We start from the raw sequence: 23661 nt of genomic DNA on the forward strand, positions 1-23661 counted from the left end.
TAACATATTATTCCAAATGTGAATAGAATGTTCTACATAACTCACAACTCTTTGGAGTATCAACACTATAGATAATAATATTATTACACTCAAAACTTTGTCATAGTATTGTGGGAGATTTGTACTTTTGTAGCCCTTAATTCTATCTTGTTTGTTTCTGATAGTTTAGGGATTTTGGTGGAGAAGGTTATTAGTTTGTTGTTTGACTTGAGCGGGATATATTGGGGATGGTAGTTATTATTTTCTCTAGTAAAGTATTTAATAATTTGATCCAGAGTTTTTGTTTATAAAATCAAAGAATGTCTGTTCATATCCTATATTGGTGGTATAGGTCCCCCATTTAATCATTAGATAGTTAAAATCACCCAGGATATTAGCATTCCTACTTATTTGGGAGTTCATTCCTGAATATTTAGGACTATTGTGTAATTTTTTGGAGATATGGAGGGGAATTTAGTAGCATGCTTTAATCTGATTGCTGATCTTATTTAGTGTGATTTCAATCTCTGTAAGCTCCCCTTTAGTGTCTTTAAATATCTGTCTTGCTGTAATGTTGCTTAATCTCAGATTTGGTAATACACAATTAGCAGGAAGCATGAAGGTAAAAAAAAAAGATGTTTTATTTTTCGTTGTTTTTGAATGAGCTGCATTTTGCACTGTAAAGTGCAATCGTTTAAGATTTGTTGTTATTACATTTTGAGGAGATGGCATAAATTATTGTGTGTGTGCATAAATCTATAGACGGGCACAAAGAGCGACAGAAAGAAAGAGAACTAGTGATGGTAGGAATAACAGATCTACTTAGCTCTCAAGCCCTGGAATTCACTTAGGCCTTGCAGTGAACCAGCCATTTTACAAATTTGTAGTTACAGACTGAAAGATGTGGGTAAATGAGACATCCAGAGAATGGTAAGTTGTTTGTGTAAGAATGCAGCTAGAACTCTAGAACTATTACAAGTAGAAGTATAAATTTCATACAAGTTTTGCATTTGTCAGTAGAACCGAATTAGTAAACAGAAGACTGAAGTCTGCTAAGACAACAGTACCCTTACAGATGCTATTTAAACTAAAATCAGCAGCTGATATTTAGAAAAGCAATAATTAATTTATAGACTTTCTGATTATCTGCTTAGTCCAGTTCAGGGCCACAAGTGAACCAGACCCTATTGCATGACTGACTCACTGAGCATTAGACAAGGAAACAATTCCAGATGAGGTGCCAGCCCACAGAAGAACAAACAGAGACACACACAAAACTGGAACACTCAAAGAAAATATGTACGAACATAGGAAGGATATGTTGAATCCACTTAGAAGGCATCTCAGATGATCATCAAATGACAGACCGAGTGCTGGGAGGAAGTAGTGCAAACCACTGTATCACTGAGTTGCCCCAGTACACAATCAATAATATCAAAAGACAAAACAACCAAAAATCTGAAAGGAAAGTGTGTTTTGCCCCAATATACTACTTATATAAAAATAACTCCATGGTCACAGACCAATAGAATAAGGGCAAACAATTTAATAACTCTCCCATTACCTCACTGAATTTAAAGAAGTTTGGTACAAAAAAAAGAGTGAGGATTTGCCCATCCAGTCATAAGTGGTGTGAGTGATTTGGCCATTCCCCTGACTGCAAAGTAAAGTAAGGGGTATGGGTGGTTTCCCATTGCCATGTCTGTATAGTACACTAAGGGGTATGGATGATTTGCCCATTGCCCTAAATGTATATTAAAGTGACAGTTATGGGTTATTTGCTCATTGCCATGATTGTATATTACAGTAAAGGGCATGGGTGATCTGCTCATTGCCATGACTGTATATTAAAATAAGGGGTATGAGTGATTTGTCCATTTGCTGTGACTGTATATTAAAGTAGAAGGTATGGCTGATTTGCTCTTCCTATAATTGTATATTAAAGTAAGGGTTAGGGTTTTTTTGCTTATTCGCATGACTGTATATTATAGCAAGGGGTATGGATGTTTTTTCTCATAGATGTGATTATATATTAAAGTAAGGAGTATGGATAATTTGCCTCTTCCTAAGACTGCATGTTATAGTAAGGGATATGGATGATTTGCCCATTGCTGTGACTGTATTTTAAACTAATGAGTATTGGTGATTTGCCCATTCCCGTGACCGTATATCATAGGAATGAGTGCAGGTAATTTGCCTTTTCCCTAGATTGTGTATTTTATATCCCAGTATTGCATTAACCTGAGCACTGCAGTGCTCTGTGTGTGATCTAAACCATAGCAATTATTTGCTACAGTTTACAAGAAAAAGTGTTTTTTAACTACGATATGAGTTGCATAACTGTTTGCTACATTTATAGCAAGCTGTTTGCTACAGTTTAAAAGAAGACTTAGCACTCCGTGCTGGCAGGGAACAAACTATAGCAAATGTATGCATTTGGAGCAATTAGTGTGATAGAGTTTAAAAGCAATTTTTGTTTATACATATGGAAAGTGCAGAGGGAGGACTCAAGACAGGGCACAGAAATGGGACCTGAGCACCTGGGGCAAGAGGGGGGCTTATTATGCATCTGGCCACCTGGCTGGTGTGCTTATAGAAGGAAGAACAGATTTTTTTTTTGTTGCTCTTGAATGGAAGAGCTGGTAGGGGGTATGTGGATCTAACTAAAAATCTTATGTCTAAAATGTAGAGATTGATATAATACAGTGAAGTTTTTTTTGTTCTTCGAGCTGGGGGGGGTCTGACTGTAATAAGCCGATCTCTAAAATGTATACATTGATTTATTAATACAGTGAAGTGCTTTTTTTTTCTTTCTTTTTTTTTTTTTTGCTCTGTTAGGATGCTGATTTGTGATACTGGCACAGGGCACTCACTGGTAGAGCCAGCTATGCTTCTGATGTGCTCATTTTCATCTTCAGTCTTTCTTATTCACATTCTCATAATCATTTATCAGTACACCTTTCAGAAGGCAACCACAGCAGTAATAATGAAAGTTTTTTTAATGGTTAAGTATTTTCTTCTTTCACAAAAATTACAGACTTCATTTGAACCAAATGTTAACCATTCTTTAAGCAAGCAGTTATATAACATGACCTGCTTGATCTTTTGAGTCCTGAACAAATCACCTAGAACATTTAAAGATATGTGACAAGAAAAATACATTGCATTGAAATACATTAGGTAAAACTAATGAATAAATGCATTAAAACCTCAGAATACTAAATAAAATTCATATATATAAAATTATTAACAGTTAACAAAAAAGCTTTAGAAGAGCATGTACAGAAAGTATCATAAGAAGATATCACAATGTTCTGCTCTGTGCCGGAGACTTGTCTGAAAATAGTTCATTATGGATGAGTATACTTAACCATTTAAACTAAACTGAAGGGAGCTTTACTATGATTTCCTTGGTTCTCATGATAATTTTTGATTTGCTTAAATTCATCCATTAATTTTCTGAATACCAGTTTTATCCAGTTTGTGGTTGTAGGGGAGCTTGTTCCTATTGAGGAACTCTTGGTAGAAGGCAGAGTAAACCAAGAAAAGATGTCAGTCTGTCACAGGATGGGCAAACACACACAACACTCTGTTGGCAGTTTGGGGATCATTATTTCAATTATTATGTCTTTGAGATGTGAGAAAAAAAACTGGAGCACCCAACGAAAACCCACATAGACACAGAATGACATGGAGAAGTCCGCAGAGAGGCCTCCTGAGGCACATAGTCTGGAAAACCAAGCACTGTAAGGCAGACTTATGCCACTTTTCATAATTTGCTGTCTTTCCACTATTGTTCCATTTTTTTATAGTACCATCTTCCAGTGGTGTGTCTCATGAAAGCTCATAAGGATACTAATCATTGACACTATTAACTTTTATATTATCCCAAGCCAAGACCAAAACCTTTTTGCTGAGGACACAGATTGAACTGCTAGGTCTAACATTTCAGTATAAAATGTCCTATGTTGAACTGAAAATGGAAAAAAAACATAAGACAGGCATGGTTTTCTGTCTTCCCTGTATGTCCCTCAGACATACAAAACCTAATGACGGCATACCCTCTCTGGAAAGGTGATGGGCCCATCAAAGGGAGCTGAAGGGTACTACATGAAACTTGTAAATGATTAAAAAGGGAGAGAGAGAAACCGTGTGTGTATGTGTGTGTGTGCATAGAGCGTGATGTCAGAAGATTACTCTGGAAGATAAACAATGACAATGTCTATTAATCTATAAAGTATTAAGTCTGAAGTTAGTTTTGTATCATTCAGACACCTAGCTCTGCACTCTAGTTTCCTTCTCAAGCATCAAACCACAGATGTTCTAGAATCAGTTTTGCAATGTTTTCCATCATTTTTGTGATTTTCTCTTTTTTTCTGGGATAAAAAGAGAGCACATAATAAAGCAGTTCTTACAGAGGCTTGCCGAAGACCATACGAGTGCATCGTTAGTGTCTGCTCCTTTTCCTTAGTAATCTGGTTGGCTTCTAGGATAACATTTGGAATGGAACATGCTTTTGTAAATGTTCAGCTGTCTGTGTATAGAGGCAGAGAGCCAAGATTAATGATTTACTTCATCTTTATCAAAGGCACAATTTGCACAAAACTTTTGTACTTTTGCATTTTTAACAAAGGCAAAGAGGGTCTTCTTGCATCACATCTGCTGATATGGTTAAGTAAAACCTCAAACTGCTCTATTACTCACTAACTAGTTGTGGGTGGTCTATTAAACTCACTGATTATGCATAAATAGCAGGTGCAGACATAATTTGTCTGAAATAGCATGTACCCGTAGTACAAAACAGTGTGTTTTTGAAAAGGGCATTGTATTGGATTAGCAAATTATTTGAAGAGCATGCATGTAAAAGCTATCATTCATAAGTGGGTATTTATACAGACCCACATACCAATATTCACAGCTGTGTGAATAGATTAATTGTATATTTCAACAGCCAGGTGTATGGTCCATGGTACCATTTTGGCACCAGTTCAAGCCTGAATAATTAGGAACCATTATCAGCTATGTTTCCTAAGTAACCATCTAGCAAAATAAAGTTCTGCCTTTATAAAGCAGACAGGTTCTAGTCTTTTTTAATAATTAGTAAATACCTAGAAGCACCGAGCAGATTGGCCTGAATTTTAACAGTTAAGTATATTTGACTCAAATCATGTGCATTCAGGACCAGGTAGCCACATGCTGACTATTTGATGTCAGGCAGTCATAGCTATAAGAACCATTTGCCTGGACAGCCCTATGCATGCATAGACTGGTGTTTTGTTCTTCTATTATTCTGCATAACCCACTGCATTTGTTTGCTCATATCAATTTCAAAATACTTAAATCCCCTGAAAAAAACGCTGGCTACAAATAAGCTACATCAGAAAAATAATAAAATCATCACTCAGTAATGAAATGGAACTATCATTAGAAATCTTCCTAACTTGGTACTTTGAGTCTAATGTAAATACCTTCCACTTCTTTTCTTGCTTTATGCATTATAGTCCTGCTTTTTGAAAGTGATGACTGGTCCTGTTCTGCTGTGTGTTGTAAAGTATAAGATTATCTCAAAAAAAGTGGGACTGACCATGTTACCCTGCCACAGAGGAATGTGTTTCAAATGACCATGATACCAAATTTTAAATGAATATCCACAAAGAAAAAGAGAATAAGAGCTGCACGCAGCTCTGGCACACCACGACATTATATAGTGTATGATGTAATATACTTTAGTTTACATACAAATGTGCTTTAATATATATTAATAGCAATTTCTTGTCATGGTGGCATAGTGCCATGACACTTGTTCCTCAAAGTGCTTGAACGTCTTGCTCAGTTTTCTCCTGGATTGTCTTCTGTTTGCTCAAAAGTATAGTATCACATTTGGTAGACAGCCTCTCCCCACATTGTACCTATCAGTACAAAATGAAAATATGTCAGGGGCATAGGTACTTGGACTGATAGCCTCCTCTCTTTTGACTGTAATGTGACAATGGTTGTCAAGAAATTGATCAGGACAGTTCTTGACGACATTGGTCCCTTTGGGGTGTATCTCTTTAATCATTTCAAACAATTAGCAAGGCCCCAAAAGTTCTTAACCAGAAGGATCACATGCCTGAAGTCCCTGAACTGTCAAGATAGACTGGAAACTCTATCATTTATTCAGTATCTTATAGATTTTTGAGGGGGAGATCTCAGTCTCTCTTCCTACACCATTAGAGACCCAGTTTTCCTAGTCTGTGTAAGTCCAATAACTCCAACAGTACTAGAACCATGGACCTAAATATTCACCATCAAAAATACAACACTGTGGAGAGGCATTCCTATAAGTCAGCACCTCCCAAACCTTTGGAATAAACTTCCCCAACATGTTAAGCAGTACAGTTTACTATCTCACTTTAAATATAAATTAGATGACTGTATGGGGATACACAAATTTACTCTAGGTTTGACTAGGATGGTCCTCCTGGAGAAAGGAGATGCTGCCTGAGGGAGGGAACTGAGAAAACATGAATGGTCATAAGATTCTTTGGTTTTGGAATATCTATGAAGCTATTAATCTAAACTATATTTTTGTCTTTCTCCCATAACTTGTCAGAAAATCCCTGCCTACCCCCAAAATTATCCTGATTAAGATAAAGTGCGTCTAAGAGAGTGAATGATACTGAATAGGATAAAGCAGGTCCAAGAGAATGAATGAATAAATGAATGAATGAATGAATGAATGAATGAATGAATGAATAATTAAATAGAATAACATGATTACTGCCTTAGAAGTCAGTCTGGCTCCAGTGAAAAATACCCCATGAAAAATTCTGCCTAAAAACAGGATCGTACAAAGCAGAGACAAAGCCTATCCTGTTATTCAGTGTGTGAAAGGCAATAAACGTGCATGTCTCTGCCAACTTACAAAAATCAGACTTTACATGTTGAACAAACCTCTTAACTGTACAAAGAATTACATAAATATAATGTCTGACTGTACTTGTGCCTTTACTACTTTTGATTCCAGGTTATGGCTGAAAAGGGTCAATGCTCCAGCCCACTTACCTGGTAAACAAATAGCAATCAGTAAATAAATAATGATGATTTTTGCCTCACATTTTTGCCATGTTCCTTGTAAAATGATTGATTTTCTGATGAATCACTCAGGATCTTAACTCTCAATTCTCCAGAATTTTGCAGAATACCCAGATTATTGTCTCATATTTTTAATCTGTCTGTCATAAAATGGCAAAGCACTGAGGATGATGCTCAATAAATAGTGAGACATTTGGGTCTAAGACGTCATATCCTTCAGAAAATGCATTCTAATGCAAAACATGTTATTCTAGCAGCTTTTCTAAGTTTATTAGAGCAATATTTAAAACCTGCCCCTGATTTTGGTCTTGTAATACCCCATTATTTTTACTTGTCCAGAATTCTTAAGCAAAATTTGACAGGTATACAGAGGATCACAGCCAGTCACTAATGCCGACATTAATGTTTCACACTTCTATTATTCAGAAAATGCATGTTGATGTGAAACATGTTCTATTAAATTTTAAATTAGAAATGTTTAAAAATTATACCTGGTTTTGACCCTTCATTCTCCGTTATCATTGGCTTTGTTCAAAATTCTTGAGGAAAGAAGTCGATAGGTATGCCTCTGAAACACTGAGACAGCCATTTCCATAGTAACTGGTTGGGCAGCCAGAAAAAGATTTATTACTCAAACATAGTGTATGAGAAAAATGTGACCCCTTCCTTACTGACCATAGCCTTGGTTTGTGAAGTACCTAATTACAGATTATCACCTCTCCTTTTTTTCTTTAGATGTCATTGTAGCAGCTTTTTATGTTCATTTCTGGATGCACAGTGCGTGAGGTGCTTCCAGTGTTAGCTTCACATTGCTGTTACCTGATATGCTTCAAAACAGTTGATACTAAACCCGTGCAATCCTTCCTACAGTTTGAACGATTCTCAAAGAATATACTTATGATATAGTTTGCAGGTCTAATAACCTTCATAAACACAGACAAAAGAAAACAGAACTGGGTTTCTGTTTACCTAGAATTCATAACAATGAGACTATTATGTCAGGACTGGGAAGAATTTTTTCTGTCAAGCTAAGGAATGTAGCATTTCCTAAATGAATGTCATAGTGCCAGATTTTAGAACACTGAGTTCACATTTGAACAGCCCTGATTTAAAGTAAGTGTGTTCCTTGTTTCCTATCTTCTTTTCCATAGCTTGAAAAGCAAATCCAAGAGTTGAGCTATGAAAAGACAGAGACCCGAGTGCAGAATGAACGCCTCCGGTGTATAAATGATGAGTTACAAGATCAGCTGGAGCACTGTAGGCAGGAACTGGACCAAGCCCAGTATCATTTGCACCTTCTTCAGCAGGAGGCACAGATGGAACAGGAGGAGAAGGCAAGGTGAGTTCAAGGCCTGGCTCTGACAGTCAACTATTCGATTCATAATCTGTACCTTGTTCTGGTTTATATTATGTTCCCTTGTCTCTGTCTTCACATGTCAGAATACAACAAATGGTATCAAGTGACATTAGAAACATATACTAGTAATTACAAGAATCAGTGAGAATTGAAAGAAAAGGATTGCACAGGTCTTTATTTTCATTGGATGTAGTTTAATGTAGACAACATGTAAGTACTGCTCTCTTTGCAAAAAAAAAATACATTTGTATGCATATTTCCATAACTAAAATGGTACTTTTATGTATGACTGATTTAGAAAGTACAGCCAGTCATAGCTTTGTCTTTCAGGGGCATATGTCACTGAGTGATTGGCACAATCTGCAAAATCAGTAGGTTTTACCACAATTTTTTGTTGTCAACTGTTGCTGGTCAGGAGTACCGGAGTCTAAGGAAGGCAGTAGAATTTTACCTTTGGCAGGCACAATCGCTCTGTGGTAAAATTGCAGCTAGCAACGTCTCTTAAAATCTCTAAAATACATAATTAATAAGTACAGTCTTTTAAACTGTGACTATACTTAAAAAAAGTGTACGTAACTTTGAAAGTGTACAGAACTTTAAAGTGTCCATTACAAATTAAGTAAATCATCATAGCAGTCTCAAAACTAACGGTTTTCTCTTCTATCACACATTGCCTATTTCCAAATAACAACCAATGATTAATAGAAAGCTTGAATGGTACCTCTAGCCACTCAACACTCAACTACTTTCCTCGATGTTGAGAACAAGAAGCCAGAGCAGTTTCTGTGGAGGAGTTTTTCTTTAACTTAAGCAGCAGATGTACGTATGCTGTAAACAAGGAGATGCACCTCTAGCTGTTGTTTGCCAGCAAAAAAATGCATATTTATTTTCTTCCTCAGAATGAACTTGCCAACAAATGCAAGCCAAAACAAGGCAGATTTAGCAATCATTTTCATGAGCAAATGCAGACTGCACACAGAAACCAAGTATCGATATTTATTCTTGGAACAGATGTGCCAAGACAAGATGATTTTCAGAACAAGTCTCCATGTGTGTTTAATGCCTCAGTTAGGGGCGCTACCTGGTTAAGTGATTTACTTAGACTCAAACCCTGTGCCTTGGTACAGGTAGCAAAAGCCATAATGCTCCCTACCAGCTGCCAGTCCTCAGTTGTGTTTTTTTTTCTTTCATAAGTTTGTGAAATAAATGTTGATGCAAAACCTGTTTAAGTGATTTGGAGCAATCTGACTTTATCTGTCTCCAGTTTTTCAGAACATGTCTGATTTTTCCTTATATTTGTGTTTGTCCTCAAGCAAGTCACTTAACCAGTGTGTACTCTGAACCAACTCAGGAAATTTTGACTAAGCTCCTCAATGGTTCCCTAGACTGCAATCCTAGTAACTTGTCTATGAAACAGAGTACTTCTGGTGTAAAGGAAGGATATTACAGTAAACAGGACTGTCATAGTATGAGTCATGTTCTTTGGCTGTGATCCTTGGGTTTCTTAATATTGACAGCGTGTTTATTATTTAGCTGTGAATAAAATGGATAGCATGAATTCTGATTTTAATGTTAATATTTTAACCATGAACTCATTTTTATCTGAACTTGTTTTTTGCAGGCACACATGTGAAATGCACTGTGTCTGGGTTACAGCGGTTTGTTAAGCACTTAGCTTTACTCATCTGCATTATGAGGTGTTAAAGAACTGCTTCCTTTAGTACATGGCTTGACTCCCTCAGCTTTCATTTATCTTCTGTGTGAGTCTGTCAAGTTAATTCACCAGACAGTAATCCTGAGCTGCTCTAAAAAGGGACACCTGTGTCCAGTGGGCTGTCACAGCCTGATAGTAAATGTGTTATACACAGGATCATAGGAGGTTACTAGGCTAATGGCCCTGGGACCCTTACAAGCCTAACCAAAAGTTTATCCCCCAAAAAGAACCCTCATTCAGCACTTGTCACCCCTGTCAATAAGGGACAAAGGTGGAACCCATGGATCAAATTTGTGGTTCCACATCCACTCATAAAGGTTGCGCCTGAAGAGGGTCAATGAGGTACTCTGTTTGACATGTATGGGAAGTCTATTCCAGAGACGGGGCAGCCTCTTGGAGACAAACCTGCCTCTCCAGCAGGTTTTGTGGATGCCATATATTATATTTAGGTCGGTCTAGCAGGTAATGCACAAAGAGTTATATTTATGGATATGGAGCATCTCTAGTAGAGCAGGGTCTGATATTCCCTTGTAGGCAAGGCACAGATCACCTCTGAGCAATCTATATGATATCATGTAGAGTGATAATGATTTGAGCCTGTCCGTATAGGACATATGTTGGAGGCCATGGATTCTCTTTGTGAGGTATTTCTGTGTCCCTTCCAGTTGGTCCAGGTGTTTGGAGAGTTACATATCAAGTGGGGCATTGTACTCAATTATAGGCCTAATGAGTATGGAGTACAGAGATGTAATAACCTCCTTTTTTTCTGAATGCAATCCCTTTACTTATGAGATGAACCAAGTAAAAGGCTTTTCTGACCACTGTTGCCACATGATGGTTGAATGTGAGATTGTTGTCAACCTGAGTACCCAGGTCTCTCAACGCAAGTTGTGTCCTTAGGGGGTTACAATCGATGTGGTAATCAGTAGGGGATGTGTTTTTGCCAAACGGTATGATAATACATTTTTTGCATTTAAATTAGGGCCATGACTTTGACATCTGTTATTTGAGACCCTCTTGCAGTACATTAACATCATTTGGGGAGTCAATGACGGCACCCAACTTACAGTCATCCAAAGACTTGGTCAGCCACAAGCCCTTTGTCTTTGCCTGAACCTCTGAGAAGTAGATGCCAAACAGTAGGGGTCCCAGGACAGATCCCTGGGGAACATCAGTAGTGACAGTTCTACTGTTGGAGGTGGTGGCACCTATTTTGTCCTTGTGGGTCCTATCGGTGATCCAATTGGCCACAAACCTGACAAGATAGGGATAAACACCAAGTTGTGTTAGCTTTTCAATGATGCCTGAGTGGGGGATTGTGTCAAAGGCCTTGGCCAAGTCAAGATAAGCTGTATGTACTGACTTTCCCACATCCAGGGCCTTGGTGACAGTCTCAAAGAAGTCAACCAGGTTCAATAGGCAAGATCTGCCCCTGATGAATCCGAATTGGGTGGGGGTCAAGTGCTTGGAGATTGCCTATGTCCTTTTTTATGAGAGCCATAATAATACACTCCATGGCTTTACAGATCAGACGTGTCAAGTTAATGGGGTGATAGTTTCCTGGGTCAGTAATGGCACCACTTTTGTGCAAGGGGATGCAATGGCAGTTCTCCACTTTGCTATAGTGAAGCCTGTAATTAGGCTGTGGTTGAATAGGGTGCTCAATGGCAAAGCTAGTTCTTGCTGGAGATGGTGCAGAATACAGCCTGGGATACTATCATTGTATTTTGAATTCTTACACCCTTCAAGTACCTCACGGTATGCTATCGGAGTATGAATATCCTAGCAATTCCCTTGTAGTTTAATACATTGCCAGATGCATTTTCACTAAATATGAGTGTCAAGGGAAGAAAAGTTTACTGTTTCTCATAATAATACATATTTCTTAACCATGTAGGCCCACAGAACACAGTCTCTTTTCAGGGACAACTTGAGAGCAATGTCTGATTAAGTGACTTGCTCAAGGACATACACAGTAGGCAAACGATGTCTGAAGGAAGCAAACCCTGTACCACAGGACATAGAGCTCACAGCCTTAACTTTTGCGCCAATGCTAAGTCTGTGTTCACTCTGAGAATGTTTCATTTTATTTAGAAAATGTGTGTCAGTGATTTTCTGTAAAAGCTGAAATAAAAGTTTTAAATGAAATGCAAACCTGTGTGATAACTGTAAAAGTAAAGAAGAAAATAGCATGAATACTAATAAGATGCAAGTGAAAACTGTAAAAGAAGAAGCAAATATGCAAAGGGTGTGTTAGCATCTGTTTTTAAGACATATACAGAAAATGGATGAGTAATTCTTCAGTTTCCATACAAAGCAGCAAACACCCGTAACATATTAGTAAATTGTAGGAACTCATAAGGAAGAGTTCACAGTTACAGTATACATATAACCTATGTAAGAAGTGTTATTAAATGGTAGATAAGGAGTATAGGCATATGCATTACAAATAACAGGTTACTGAGTGGGATCTCTCCACCCAAGCTTGCTTCCTGTCATAGGGATAGTTAGTCTTGCTGATTCTGGATTGCAGTACCCCATTTTCATTATATACGGTAATTCATTATATCACAACATTTAAAATGTGTTGAACAGTAACTGACAGTATTTACTGCCATCCTGAAAAAAATACTGCCATCTCATGAATCTTAAAAACATACTACACGGAGTTCAAAATGGCAGCTGTTCTGTGAGCACTGCTATCACCTAGGTCTCGATATACCCTGGATTAAAACAAACCCAGAAGGCAACGCAGAATTAATAATACAGAAATAACTGTAGATATTTACTGCTAATATCATCCAGCAAACAAAAGAGGAAGAAAAAGTGACAGATTCAGCTCAGAAACAGCAGGATTAACTAAAATTTCTGAATAACAGCTTAAGCAATGTGCTACTAAGGCCCTGCATCTGACTGCAAGATTGGTAAAACACTATACAGCAAGATGTCAAAAGAGGAAAATAATATGGAAACAACAACTAAGACCAAATTCTCAGTACTAGCCTCACCTGAGAAAGACACAACTTCAAAAAGACAAAAGACAACTAAATAAACTGACAACTCTAAAAATACAAATAAATCCAAGACAGACCAGCCAGCTAATCTGGAAGACATAAAATCTGCCTTATTACCTATCCAGCAAGCATTAAAGGACTTATCATTACAATTTCAAACCTTTGGTGACTCATTCAGCCAAATAATATCCAGAATGGAAAAATCTGAGTCCAAAATAATAGAAAATGAAATAAAAATAGACTCTATTTCTCAAAAAACTGATGCCCATGACAAAGAAATACAAAACTTACAAGCAAAATTAACAGACCTGGAAGCAAGATCTCGAAGGAACAATATCATCATCAGAGGAATACCTGAAACTGTATTTCATAACAATCTAATACCAACAATCAAGCAAATAATAAATTCCCTCCTAGAGGAATCTGAAGAAATGCAGCAAATAACAACAGAGAGAGCCCACAGAGCCCTGAGGGAAATGCAAACATCACTGAAACCAAGGCCTGTCTATATTAAAATATTAAACTACCAAGATGTAAATAAAATCATACTGGCAGCAAAGAAAAAAGGCACACTCACCTGGAATAATAATAAAATCTCCTTTGCTCAAGACCTCCCAATACAAATAAGACAAGCAAGACGACTACTATATCCATACTGCAGGTTCCTAATAGAAAAAAAAATCAAATTCCAGATGAAATATTCAAATCAGTTCATCTTTTACATCAAAGAAGTTAAATACATGGTTGCTAACCCCAAAGAGGCAAAAGAGACATTCCTGGCTGTTTTCAAGCAAATTCCACCTTCAGAAGTGAAATAAATCCACAAAAAAAAAGATAAAGGTCCATTGGATGAAAAAACGACCCCATTCATGAGTACTCTAGCTGGGATCCAACTCTGAAATCTTCCCCTTGCTGTCTAGGCCCTTGGGTCATTGATGTGAGCCATGAGGAACACAGGAAAGGGAAGTACAGCCTGGGAGGGAACCAAAAATGAACTGCTGTTTCCGATGCACGAATATAGGAAGGAAGTTCCCATCTCGGATATTGGCTTGCAAATTCAGTCCCCCTAGGCTTTTGATGGCTTCATTAAGAACAGTCAGACAAAATGGATTTCAGCAAGCTCCAAAGGATTTTACTGCCTGAAAAATGAAAATTGATCTGCACCAGCTAAAAGAAGAAAGCTGCACCATAGACGTCAACCAACCTGCAAGCAAAACCTTGAAGAAATAAGGTACTGTTGAACTGAACCATTCACTAAAACAGTACACCCAGTACTGTGTAGGTGAATGAAACTCCAGACTTAAATAATAGGCAAGAAATAAACTGTCAGAATTATGCTAGCTCATAGATTAATATTGGGAAAAAAAGGGAAAAAAATTAATAAATGTTTTATGTAAATACTAGAAATATGTTAAAAGATCCTGGAGAGAAGTAATCTCAGGAAATTAGTAAAATAACCTAACAATCCTGGGATAATGTAAATATAGCCTTAATATGTCAACTATAGCAGAAGGACTGTTTGGCTAAGCTGTTTTTCCTTTTTTTTTTTTTTTTGTCTCTCTATACTTCCTACTTCTGTTAAATAGGTGCCAAGTATATATTTTATAACCCACACAGATTGATGTGGAAAACACTATAGGCACCAAAGAAGGCCAAAACCTGAATAAGTAAAGGGGAGGAAAAAGAAGTCAAACGAGGAAAAATGTAAAAATGACAAGATTGATTGTTTAACAATATTACTATGGTACACATATTGCTATAATTTACTGAGGAATGTATATTAATATGCTGTTTTAAAAATACTATTAGAAAGAATTGTCACAAGACAAAAACAATACACGCTGTACCTTAAGTGCAATACCATCACTGTATAAATAATATGTTGGAAGAGGCTAGGGATATTAAGTAGCAGTGTTTGTTGAGGGAACTAGTTTGTTCAGCTTTGTCCACATTGTTTATAGTAACACAGGGGGGATACTATGGAGTAAATCTATATCTAAAAAGAAAACACATTCCAAGATTAGACGTAAAGGCAAACAATATAATGAACCTTCATCCTCCCCCCCCGATTATTCCTGGTCCAGGTATATAGTGGTTAGGCACAGTGTAGGGATGGGGATAAATAGATGTTTTCCTAAACCATCACACAGTAACACATACAAAACTAACAAAACAAAACTAATATACATGGCATATCTAAGGAATACACCTAATAAATAAATGTGGGAAATAGAATCATGGAATGTTAAAGGGCTCCAAAACAAGAAGAAAAGAAAACTATTCTTACACCTTACATTAAAAACCACAGTCAACCTCATACTAATACAAGAAATGCACTTGACTGCAGATCAATGGGCATAAATTAGCAGAAAGAAATGGATAAGTCAAATCATAGCTTCAGAGGGGAAAACAAACAGCGCTGGGGCTGCCATAATAATTAAAAACCAATTTAAGGAAAAAATACTTAAAACCAAAGCTGACAAGGAGGGAAGATGGCGCTATGTAACATTTAATAGTCCTACAATACCAAAACCTATAATGGTACTTAATGTTTACGCACCCTGTAATAACCAACAACACTTTTTTATGTCATTATACCCAACCTTAAACCAATTTAAAGATCACTACCTAGTGATTGGAGGTGACTGGAATACATATCAAAACCCAGAAAAGGATAAATCTAATCTGACCAAATCACATAATAAACAAGCCACATTAGCCCTTAATGAACTCAAACAAGATTTCAAACTATATGACCCTTTTAAACATGGGAACAGTGCAGATAAAACAGGGAAATTCACATTCTATTCGCAATGCCACAAAATGTGGTCAAGGATAGACTTCTTCTTAATCTCTGACATATTCATTAACATGGACCCAACAATAACTATACATACCAGGTTCTTTTCAGATCACTCCAAAATCACACTGAACATTAACTGGGCAAAGAGATATATTTAGAGAATAGGGGTCATAATTGGTCATTAAACCCTAATTTACTTTCCAAAATGGATGTAATAAAAGAAACAGAAGCAATACTAAAAATAGCTCTTACAAATATCACTAACTCCCAAGTACCAACTGACATAGAATGGGCTGCAACCAAAGCACAAATCAGAGGATTGTTTATCAAAAAAGCAGCATACTATAAAAAACTACAACTGAAAGAGGCACATATACTGAAAGGGAAAATAGAGCATCTTGAAAAAGAACTAATAAATAACCCTAAGAACCAAACAGAAGCAGAACTTTTAAAACTGCAAAGGGATCTATATATGTTAGAAATCAGGAACCTATCTTTCTATGAAGCCAGAATGTTAGCCACTTATGCAGAAGAAGCTCAAATACCATCTGGCCAGAATTATCTGCCAACACAAAAATGCCTCCAATATATCAGAAATAAACTACAGAGACAAAAACTACACAAAAAATGAAGACATTATTAAAACATTTGAACAAATATACTCTCAAATATATGGAGCACAAATACTACAAACCTCAAAGGAAGATAGAACTCTTTTTCTTCAAAAACTGAAATTCCCTAAACTCAATTTAGACCAACAAAAAAAACTAACTGAGCCGATATCCATCAGTGAAATTATTACAACAATCAAACACTTAAAAGTGCATAAGGCTCCGGGTCCAGATGGACTCGCATCAGAATTTTACAAAGCATTTTCCCCCTTGATAGCCAAACTACTATACTATACACTGAATTACATAATAAACTATAAAATAAATGATATCCACCTTAATGCCTCTAAAACTATATTTATATTAAAAGAACACATAGACCCCAAAAACCCCGACAGCTACAGACCCATCTCCCTCTTAAATATAGACACTAAAATATTTACCTCTATACTTGCAAACAGAATGAAAAATCTGATAGAAGAAATCCTCTCCCCAGAACAATCCAGTTTTATACCACATAGACAGACTAGTGACAATACATTAACATTAGATGCACTAATATCCTACGCTAACCAATACAATATCAACATCTACACAATGGTAGTGGATGCCCACAAGGCATTTGATAGGGTTAATCTAGAATTCTTACTCCAAACACTACCCTACTTTAATATACTCAATAACTTCATTCAGATCATCCAAACTCTCTATAGCAACCCATACACATCTCTGTATATAAATAAAACTTGGTCAAATAGGATCCTAATAAAAAATGGAACAAGACAAGGATGCCCACTATCACCCTTCCTGTTTAACCTATACCTAGAACCACTCTTTCTATACATTAAACAAAATACATATCACAATCCTCCATCAATACACAACTTCAAAATATACCTCACTGCATTTGAAGATGATCTGAACATATACTGCACTACACCAAATTCAGATATAAACAAAATAATAGCTGCAATTGAACATTTCTCGACTATGTCTAACTACAAACTAAACCTTAATAAAACTAGTATTTTCCCCTAAAACACCCAAACTCATCTCACTAATACCATTGTTAAACACAATAAAAATTAAAGAAGAAACTAAATACCTGGGAATCACCTTTCTCCAGAGTAACAAAGACTTCTACCAACACAATGTAAACCTTAAATGGCAAAATATAATGCAAGACTGCAAAAGATGGAACAACCTAAAACTACCATTCTTGGCCAAAGTATCAATAATCAAAATGAACATTTTACCTAGATTAATGTATATATTCATGACATCACAGACAACAATACATAATAAATTCTTCAAACAAATTCATACCTTCCTAGCAAAATTTATATGGGAACCCAAAAAAACAGAATCTCCTATCCAAAATTAACACTCCCCAAAAGCAAAGGAGGACTAAATCTACCAGATTTTAAAATGTACTACTCAATCATTAACACTAACAGAATATTGAGAATAGCTGAACATAACCCGTCAATGGAAAATTGGTCTCCTCTCTGGGTGACAATATATTATAGATATATTAAAGCTCTAGGTTTCAATACTAAAGCACTTCCATTCCTGAAGCAGAAAGAAATACAAACTTATAACATTATAGAGCCCTTAAAACATTCTATCAACCTAGCGCAAAAACTCTTTCAATTCTTGAACCTTAGACATGCCATGACAATACTGCAACCCCTTCATAAAAACCCAAATTTAAAAATAAACAATAAGATGATGGACTTAGTCCCTTTTCCCAGACTAAAAGATAAAACAATCCAAGATATCTATCCCTACCTTAACTGTTCAATACAAGAAATGAGGACCAACTTAAACCTCCCTAAATCACACATAATAATCCTAAGACAAATCAGAGAACTGTGTTCCAGTTATCTCCAAAATATTACTATGACCAATAGTGACATAGAAACTTGTAGCAGGCTTTGGAAAACTATTATCACAACAAAGAAAACTATTACCAATTCATATAAAATGATAAATGAAATCAAATACCAGAAGGACCTACTCTTCTCTAACTACTGGAGAAAAATTAAACCATCCATAGATGATCAGCAAATAAGCCATGCAATCAATCTAACACTGAAGATTCTACCCCTCAAAAAGTTAGCATACACTCAGCTCATGATCAATAATAATGCTTATTTTACACCTGCAATCCTACACAAATTTAACACATCAAAATCACCTTTCTGCCCACACTGTAAGGACCAGATAGCGGACTTAATCCATGTATTTTGGAGCTGTAAATGTGTCTATAAACTCTGGAACTCTCTCAAGGTACAATTACAAAAAACGGGTTATCAAACATCAACATTAACTTGGGAATTCACTCTGTTACACATTCTCCCACCCAACATCCCAAGAAAACAAGCAAATACACTTTTAACAATTTTCCTACTAATGAAACTGTATATAGCTTTTAAATGGCTAGATACGATAAATATCTCTTGGGAGGGTTTTAAACAAGTAGCTATACAACACCTTTTAGCTCATAAAATAGTAATAGATAAAAGAAACAAAAACATGAAATCCAGAGAAATTTGGGAACAGACCTTTAACATCATATTAGCATAATTCATCACACAGCAACTTAGAAATACACTATAATGGAACCAAAGAACACATACAAGTTCAGATATTAAATAACTTGGATATTACGAATGTATATACTGTCTATATAACTGTGGAATTAACAACGAAAGCATCTATGTACATAGTGTAAATAGATATGTTGTATGACCTATATCCTGTGGTATTTGACATCAATGTATAACATATGTATATGTGTGTATGTGTATGTATATATATATATATATGTGTGTATGTATGTATGTATATATATATATATATATATATATATATATATATATATATATATATGCACATGGTCATGTTGTAAGATGGTTTTTATTTGTGACATTTATTAAAGAAAAAAAAAACATACTATACATTGGATTCCAAGAACTCACCTTGATTTTCCTTTGCAATTGAATCTGAAAACTTTACAGGTTCTCCTTTTTTTTCTTTTTTACACTCATCATCTAAGTTTGAAACAACAACGACAAATATCTTTCTAAATGTGAACATTCCTCTTGCTTTTAAGTGATAAAATGATCAAGTATTGAAACATCAAACTCATTTATTCATTCATTCTGTGATTACGTGTTTAATCCATTTCAGGGTCATAAGTGAGCCAGCGTCTATCCTGTTACTTAGCGAGTGCAAGGCATAATAATGTGCTGGCCTATATGAGTGTGAGCACACACACACACACACACACACATATGCCTGTTGACAATTTTGAGAATCATTAATTTTCTTATAATATACCCTTGCGATGTAGAAGGAAACCATGGCTGTTGCCAAAAACCTACAAAGATACAAGGAGAGTATGCATATAGTACGCAAACCAGCCATGAAATTAATTGAAGAACTAAGCTCTTTGATATAGCAGTGCTAATTACTGTGCAACCTAATGTGCAAAACTACTAAACTTTTATGACCTGGATCCTTTCTTAGTTCCCTACAGGGGAAAAAAAAATATGTAATTTCATAGTACACACTGTCTTTGAGATATGTTTGTTTACTTCTCAATGTCTACGAGGTGTGGTCACATTATGTCCCTTAATATAAGAATTGTTAGGGTGTCTGTCTTGTTCAAAGGTAAGGTTGCAGTTAGTGGCATGTGACAAGGCCACGTGGTTACTGGCATTGGAAAAATGGTTTCAGAAAGACACACTGCCTTGTCAAGGTTCGTTTGTCATTTGTAAAGGTGAAGAAAGGGACACATCATCTTTATTACTATCAAAACTCTGAGGTAATTTCCTAGTAATACTTGTTTCGTTTATAAACCTACATTGAGTGCAGGAACAATATTTTCTCATAAGTCTTTTATAATTACCTTCACTTAACAATCCCTTGTTATTCGTTTCAAATATTTTCTTAAAATTTCTACCTTTCTTAAATACTAACTTCAGAGTGTCACCTATTTTTTGTTGAAGTAGAACACCCCAAAAATACCTTTCTAATTTCTTTTGAGGATTGACCTCATCTTGAAGTTATTACTATCTTAGGCTAACATCATAGTTCTGTTAAGATTGGCATCTACTTTAGTTGAAATAGTTTTTGACATAGGATAACATAACAGGGGATAACAGGAATATCTGTAAATTAAATATAAATTTTATCAGTTCATGTAATAACACTTCAGGATAGTTTAGAAACATATCTTTTAACTTCATTTTGTAAATAATTTGTCTTCAGTTATCAACCTGGACAGTCGTATCATCTGTCCTTTTACTAATTTTTTTCTGTTGCCCACAGGGATGGCAATAGAGGTATCTGAATGTCCCGTTACATTCACAGCTGTAGTATTCCTTACTTATAGGATTCCCTACTGTGGAAGCCTGACGTACAATATGTCTACCAAAGCCTACCACTGCTTTAAGGTACGCCGAATGTCACCAAAACACTCCTCGTGTAGCGTATGGCATAAAGGTGATGTTCAGGCGTACCGTCCTCTGAACAACTTTGTTGCCAGTCTGAATGCTGTTTCTAACCTTCAATCTGTTTGTCTACTTCTGTTTTCTGCTATTTTTATATTCTGATCCATCCTACTTTCAGGAAGCTTTTGCGTTTCTCTGTTTATTCCTGGCATTTTCAGTTCTGTGCTTTGCCCTTTGGCCTATCTACTGCCCCAAGGGTGTTCACCAAATGCCTCACTCCTGTGATTGCTTTTTGCAGGCTTCAAGGGATCCAAATTTTTCCTTACTTGGATGACCTGCTGATTCAGGCATCCTCTCCGGAGGTCCTTTTGCAAAACCTTCATTTTTGCCATTTCTCGTTTTCAAAGCATTGGGTTCATGATAAACGTCAAAAAGTCTGCTCTGACTCCTCCTTAAGATCATGTCTTTCTGGGTTGCAGGATTCAGACTGTGCCAGTTCTGGCATCCCTGCCTCCTCCAAAGGCCTTAACTCTCATTTCTTACTTTCAAACTCTTCTTCCCCTGGCCTCCATTACAGCCAAGGAGTTTCTGAGAGCTCTGGCTTTCATGGCTTCCACCATTCCGATGCTCCCTCTGGCCAAACTCCACATGAGGAAGTTCCAGTCTCCACATGAGGAAGTTCCAGTGGTTTCTAAAGTTGGTGTGGTTCAACATGCTCATCCTCTAGACTTTACAGTTCCTCTTCTTCCTTATCTCAAGAAGGAACTTCTCTGGTGGATTCAACGGGTTCCTATTAGAACCACGAACGCTTGAAATTTCGAATGGCATATGGTCGACACCATATGATCGAAATTTCAAGCGTTCAAAGATTAAAAGTAATGGTGCCATTCCTTTTCATCCCCCACTTCCCTCTCAGGATCTGTTCACAGACACTTCAGATGTGGGATGGGGAGCAACTTTTGGCTCCCTGAAGGTATAGGGAGTGTGGTCACCCCGTCAGCAGAAGGAGCACATTAACATCAGAGAGATGTGAGCTCTTATGCTGGCTCTTTAAGTCTTTCATCCTCTTTTTTCTCTGAGGCTTCTCAAGGTATTCACAGACAATACCACAGTTATGTGGTATATCGACAAACAGGGGGAAAAAAGATCTTACCTTCTTTGCCATTTGGCACTTCTGATATGGCATCTGGCTGTCAAGTATCAAGTGACTGTTCAGGCAATTTATATTCCTTCAGATCAGAACATTATGACTGACACTCTTCTACATTCCTGAAGCAGCTACATGGACTTCTGTGCATACTTTTTCCAAACACTAGAAGTTGGATGGTAACTTCAGAGCTAGAGCTGGTTTTGCTAATGACCTTCTTCATAGCTTCTTAGAGGGCTCTACTGCTGCTTCCTTCTCCTAAGTTGTTTCTTCAGCTTTGGCACTCTCCCATAAGTGATGAATACTGCAGCAGTGAATGTTAGGACATAGTGCAATTGTGTAAAATCTTACCATAACTGCAGATGTCATTGCCTTCACTGCTGTAGTATTCACTACCTCCCTCCATTCCCCCAAGTCTCTTTCCTTCATGGATATGCAGGTTCTTTTTGGTTTTCCTTAGACTGGTGTTCCTACTGCGGCAATCGGTTCTGAGGATAGTACGCTTGAACGTCATCTTTATGCCATACCCTATGTGAGGAGTGCATGGGTGACGTTCAGCATACCTAAAAGTAATGGTAGGCTTTGGTAAACTGGCCAGACGTGAGGCTTCCATGGCAGGGAATTCCATAAGTGATGAATACTGTAGCGGTGAAGGCAAAGACATCTACCGTTATGGTAAGATTTTACACAACTGCACTTTTTTATAAACAAATTGCATATAGTTGGAAGCAAAAATAAATGTCTTCTACCACCACCATAAAACTATGTTGGCAAAAACTGGGGATGAAGATGCACCTTTAGCTACTTCTATTGCTTGTCTAAAATATTCATCTTCAAAATAAACAAATTTACAAAATTGTTCTTTAGTACTAAGTCCGTGAATGTTTATAGGTTCATAGGTTCATAGGTTCATACTAGGCTATCTGCCCAAGGGCATTTATAAGCCTAGCCCATAGTTATTTGGCTTTCGCCACCCCACATCTGAAGTGTCTGTGAACAGATCCTGAGAGGGAAGTGGGGGATGAAAAGGAATGGCACCATTACTTTTAATCTTTGAACGCTTGAAATTTCGATCATATGCAGTTTAAAGGACCTTAATGGTGGTGTGGGTAAAATTAGTACCTACTGTTAGTGCTTACACAAATAATGTATATAGTATAAATTTTTTGCTTCAGATATCTGGATGATGTATTAATTTTGTGGAACTGGAGTATGGAAAAAATACCTCAGTTTTTAGATTATATCAATTCCACAACAATTTTTTTCATTTTTTACACATCAAGTAGGAACTGATAGTTGCAGTTATCTGGATGGAAAACTGTACAAAAACAAATTTAAAAGGAGCTTTGAATCTACTGCCTGTAGAAGGCCTACTTATTCAACTGTTTTCTCCACTAAGATGGCCACCACCCCCTATTAGCAAAATAAAAACTTTGTAAAAAAAAACTGTCCAGGTTGATAACCAAAGATGTATTATTTACAGCAGAAGTTAAATGAAG

General features: G+C 36.7%; 1 protein-coding gene across 1 annotated transcript in view; it reads left to right on the forward strand.

Moving 5' to 3' along the window:
• LOC122811200 (EF-hand calcium-binding domain-containing protein 4B-like) overlaps positions 1-23661 on the forward strand; it is a 1881211-nt gene that overhangs the window by 1587453 nt on the left and 270097 nt on the right. Inside the window, exon 9 of the mRNA XM_044082881.1 lies at positions 8208-8395. Coding sequence (XP_043938816.1) covers positions 8208-8395 — 188 coding nt within the window. The remainder of the gene's footprint in view (positions 1-8207; positions 8396-23661) is intronic.

This window comes from Protopterus annectens, chromosome 9.part0 (assembly GCF_019279795.1).
Source record: "Protopterus annectens isolate FY-2018-M chromosome 9.part0, PAN1.0, whole genome shotgun sequence".
NCBI classification, from domain to species: domain Eukaryota; kingdom Metazoa; phylum Chordata; order Ceratodontiformes; family Protopteridae; genus Protopterus; species Protopterus annectens.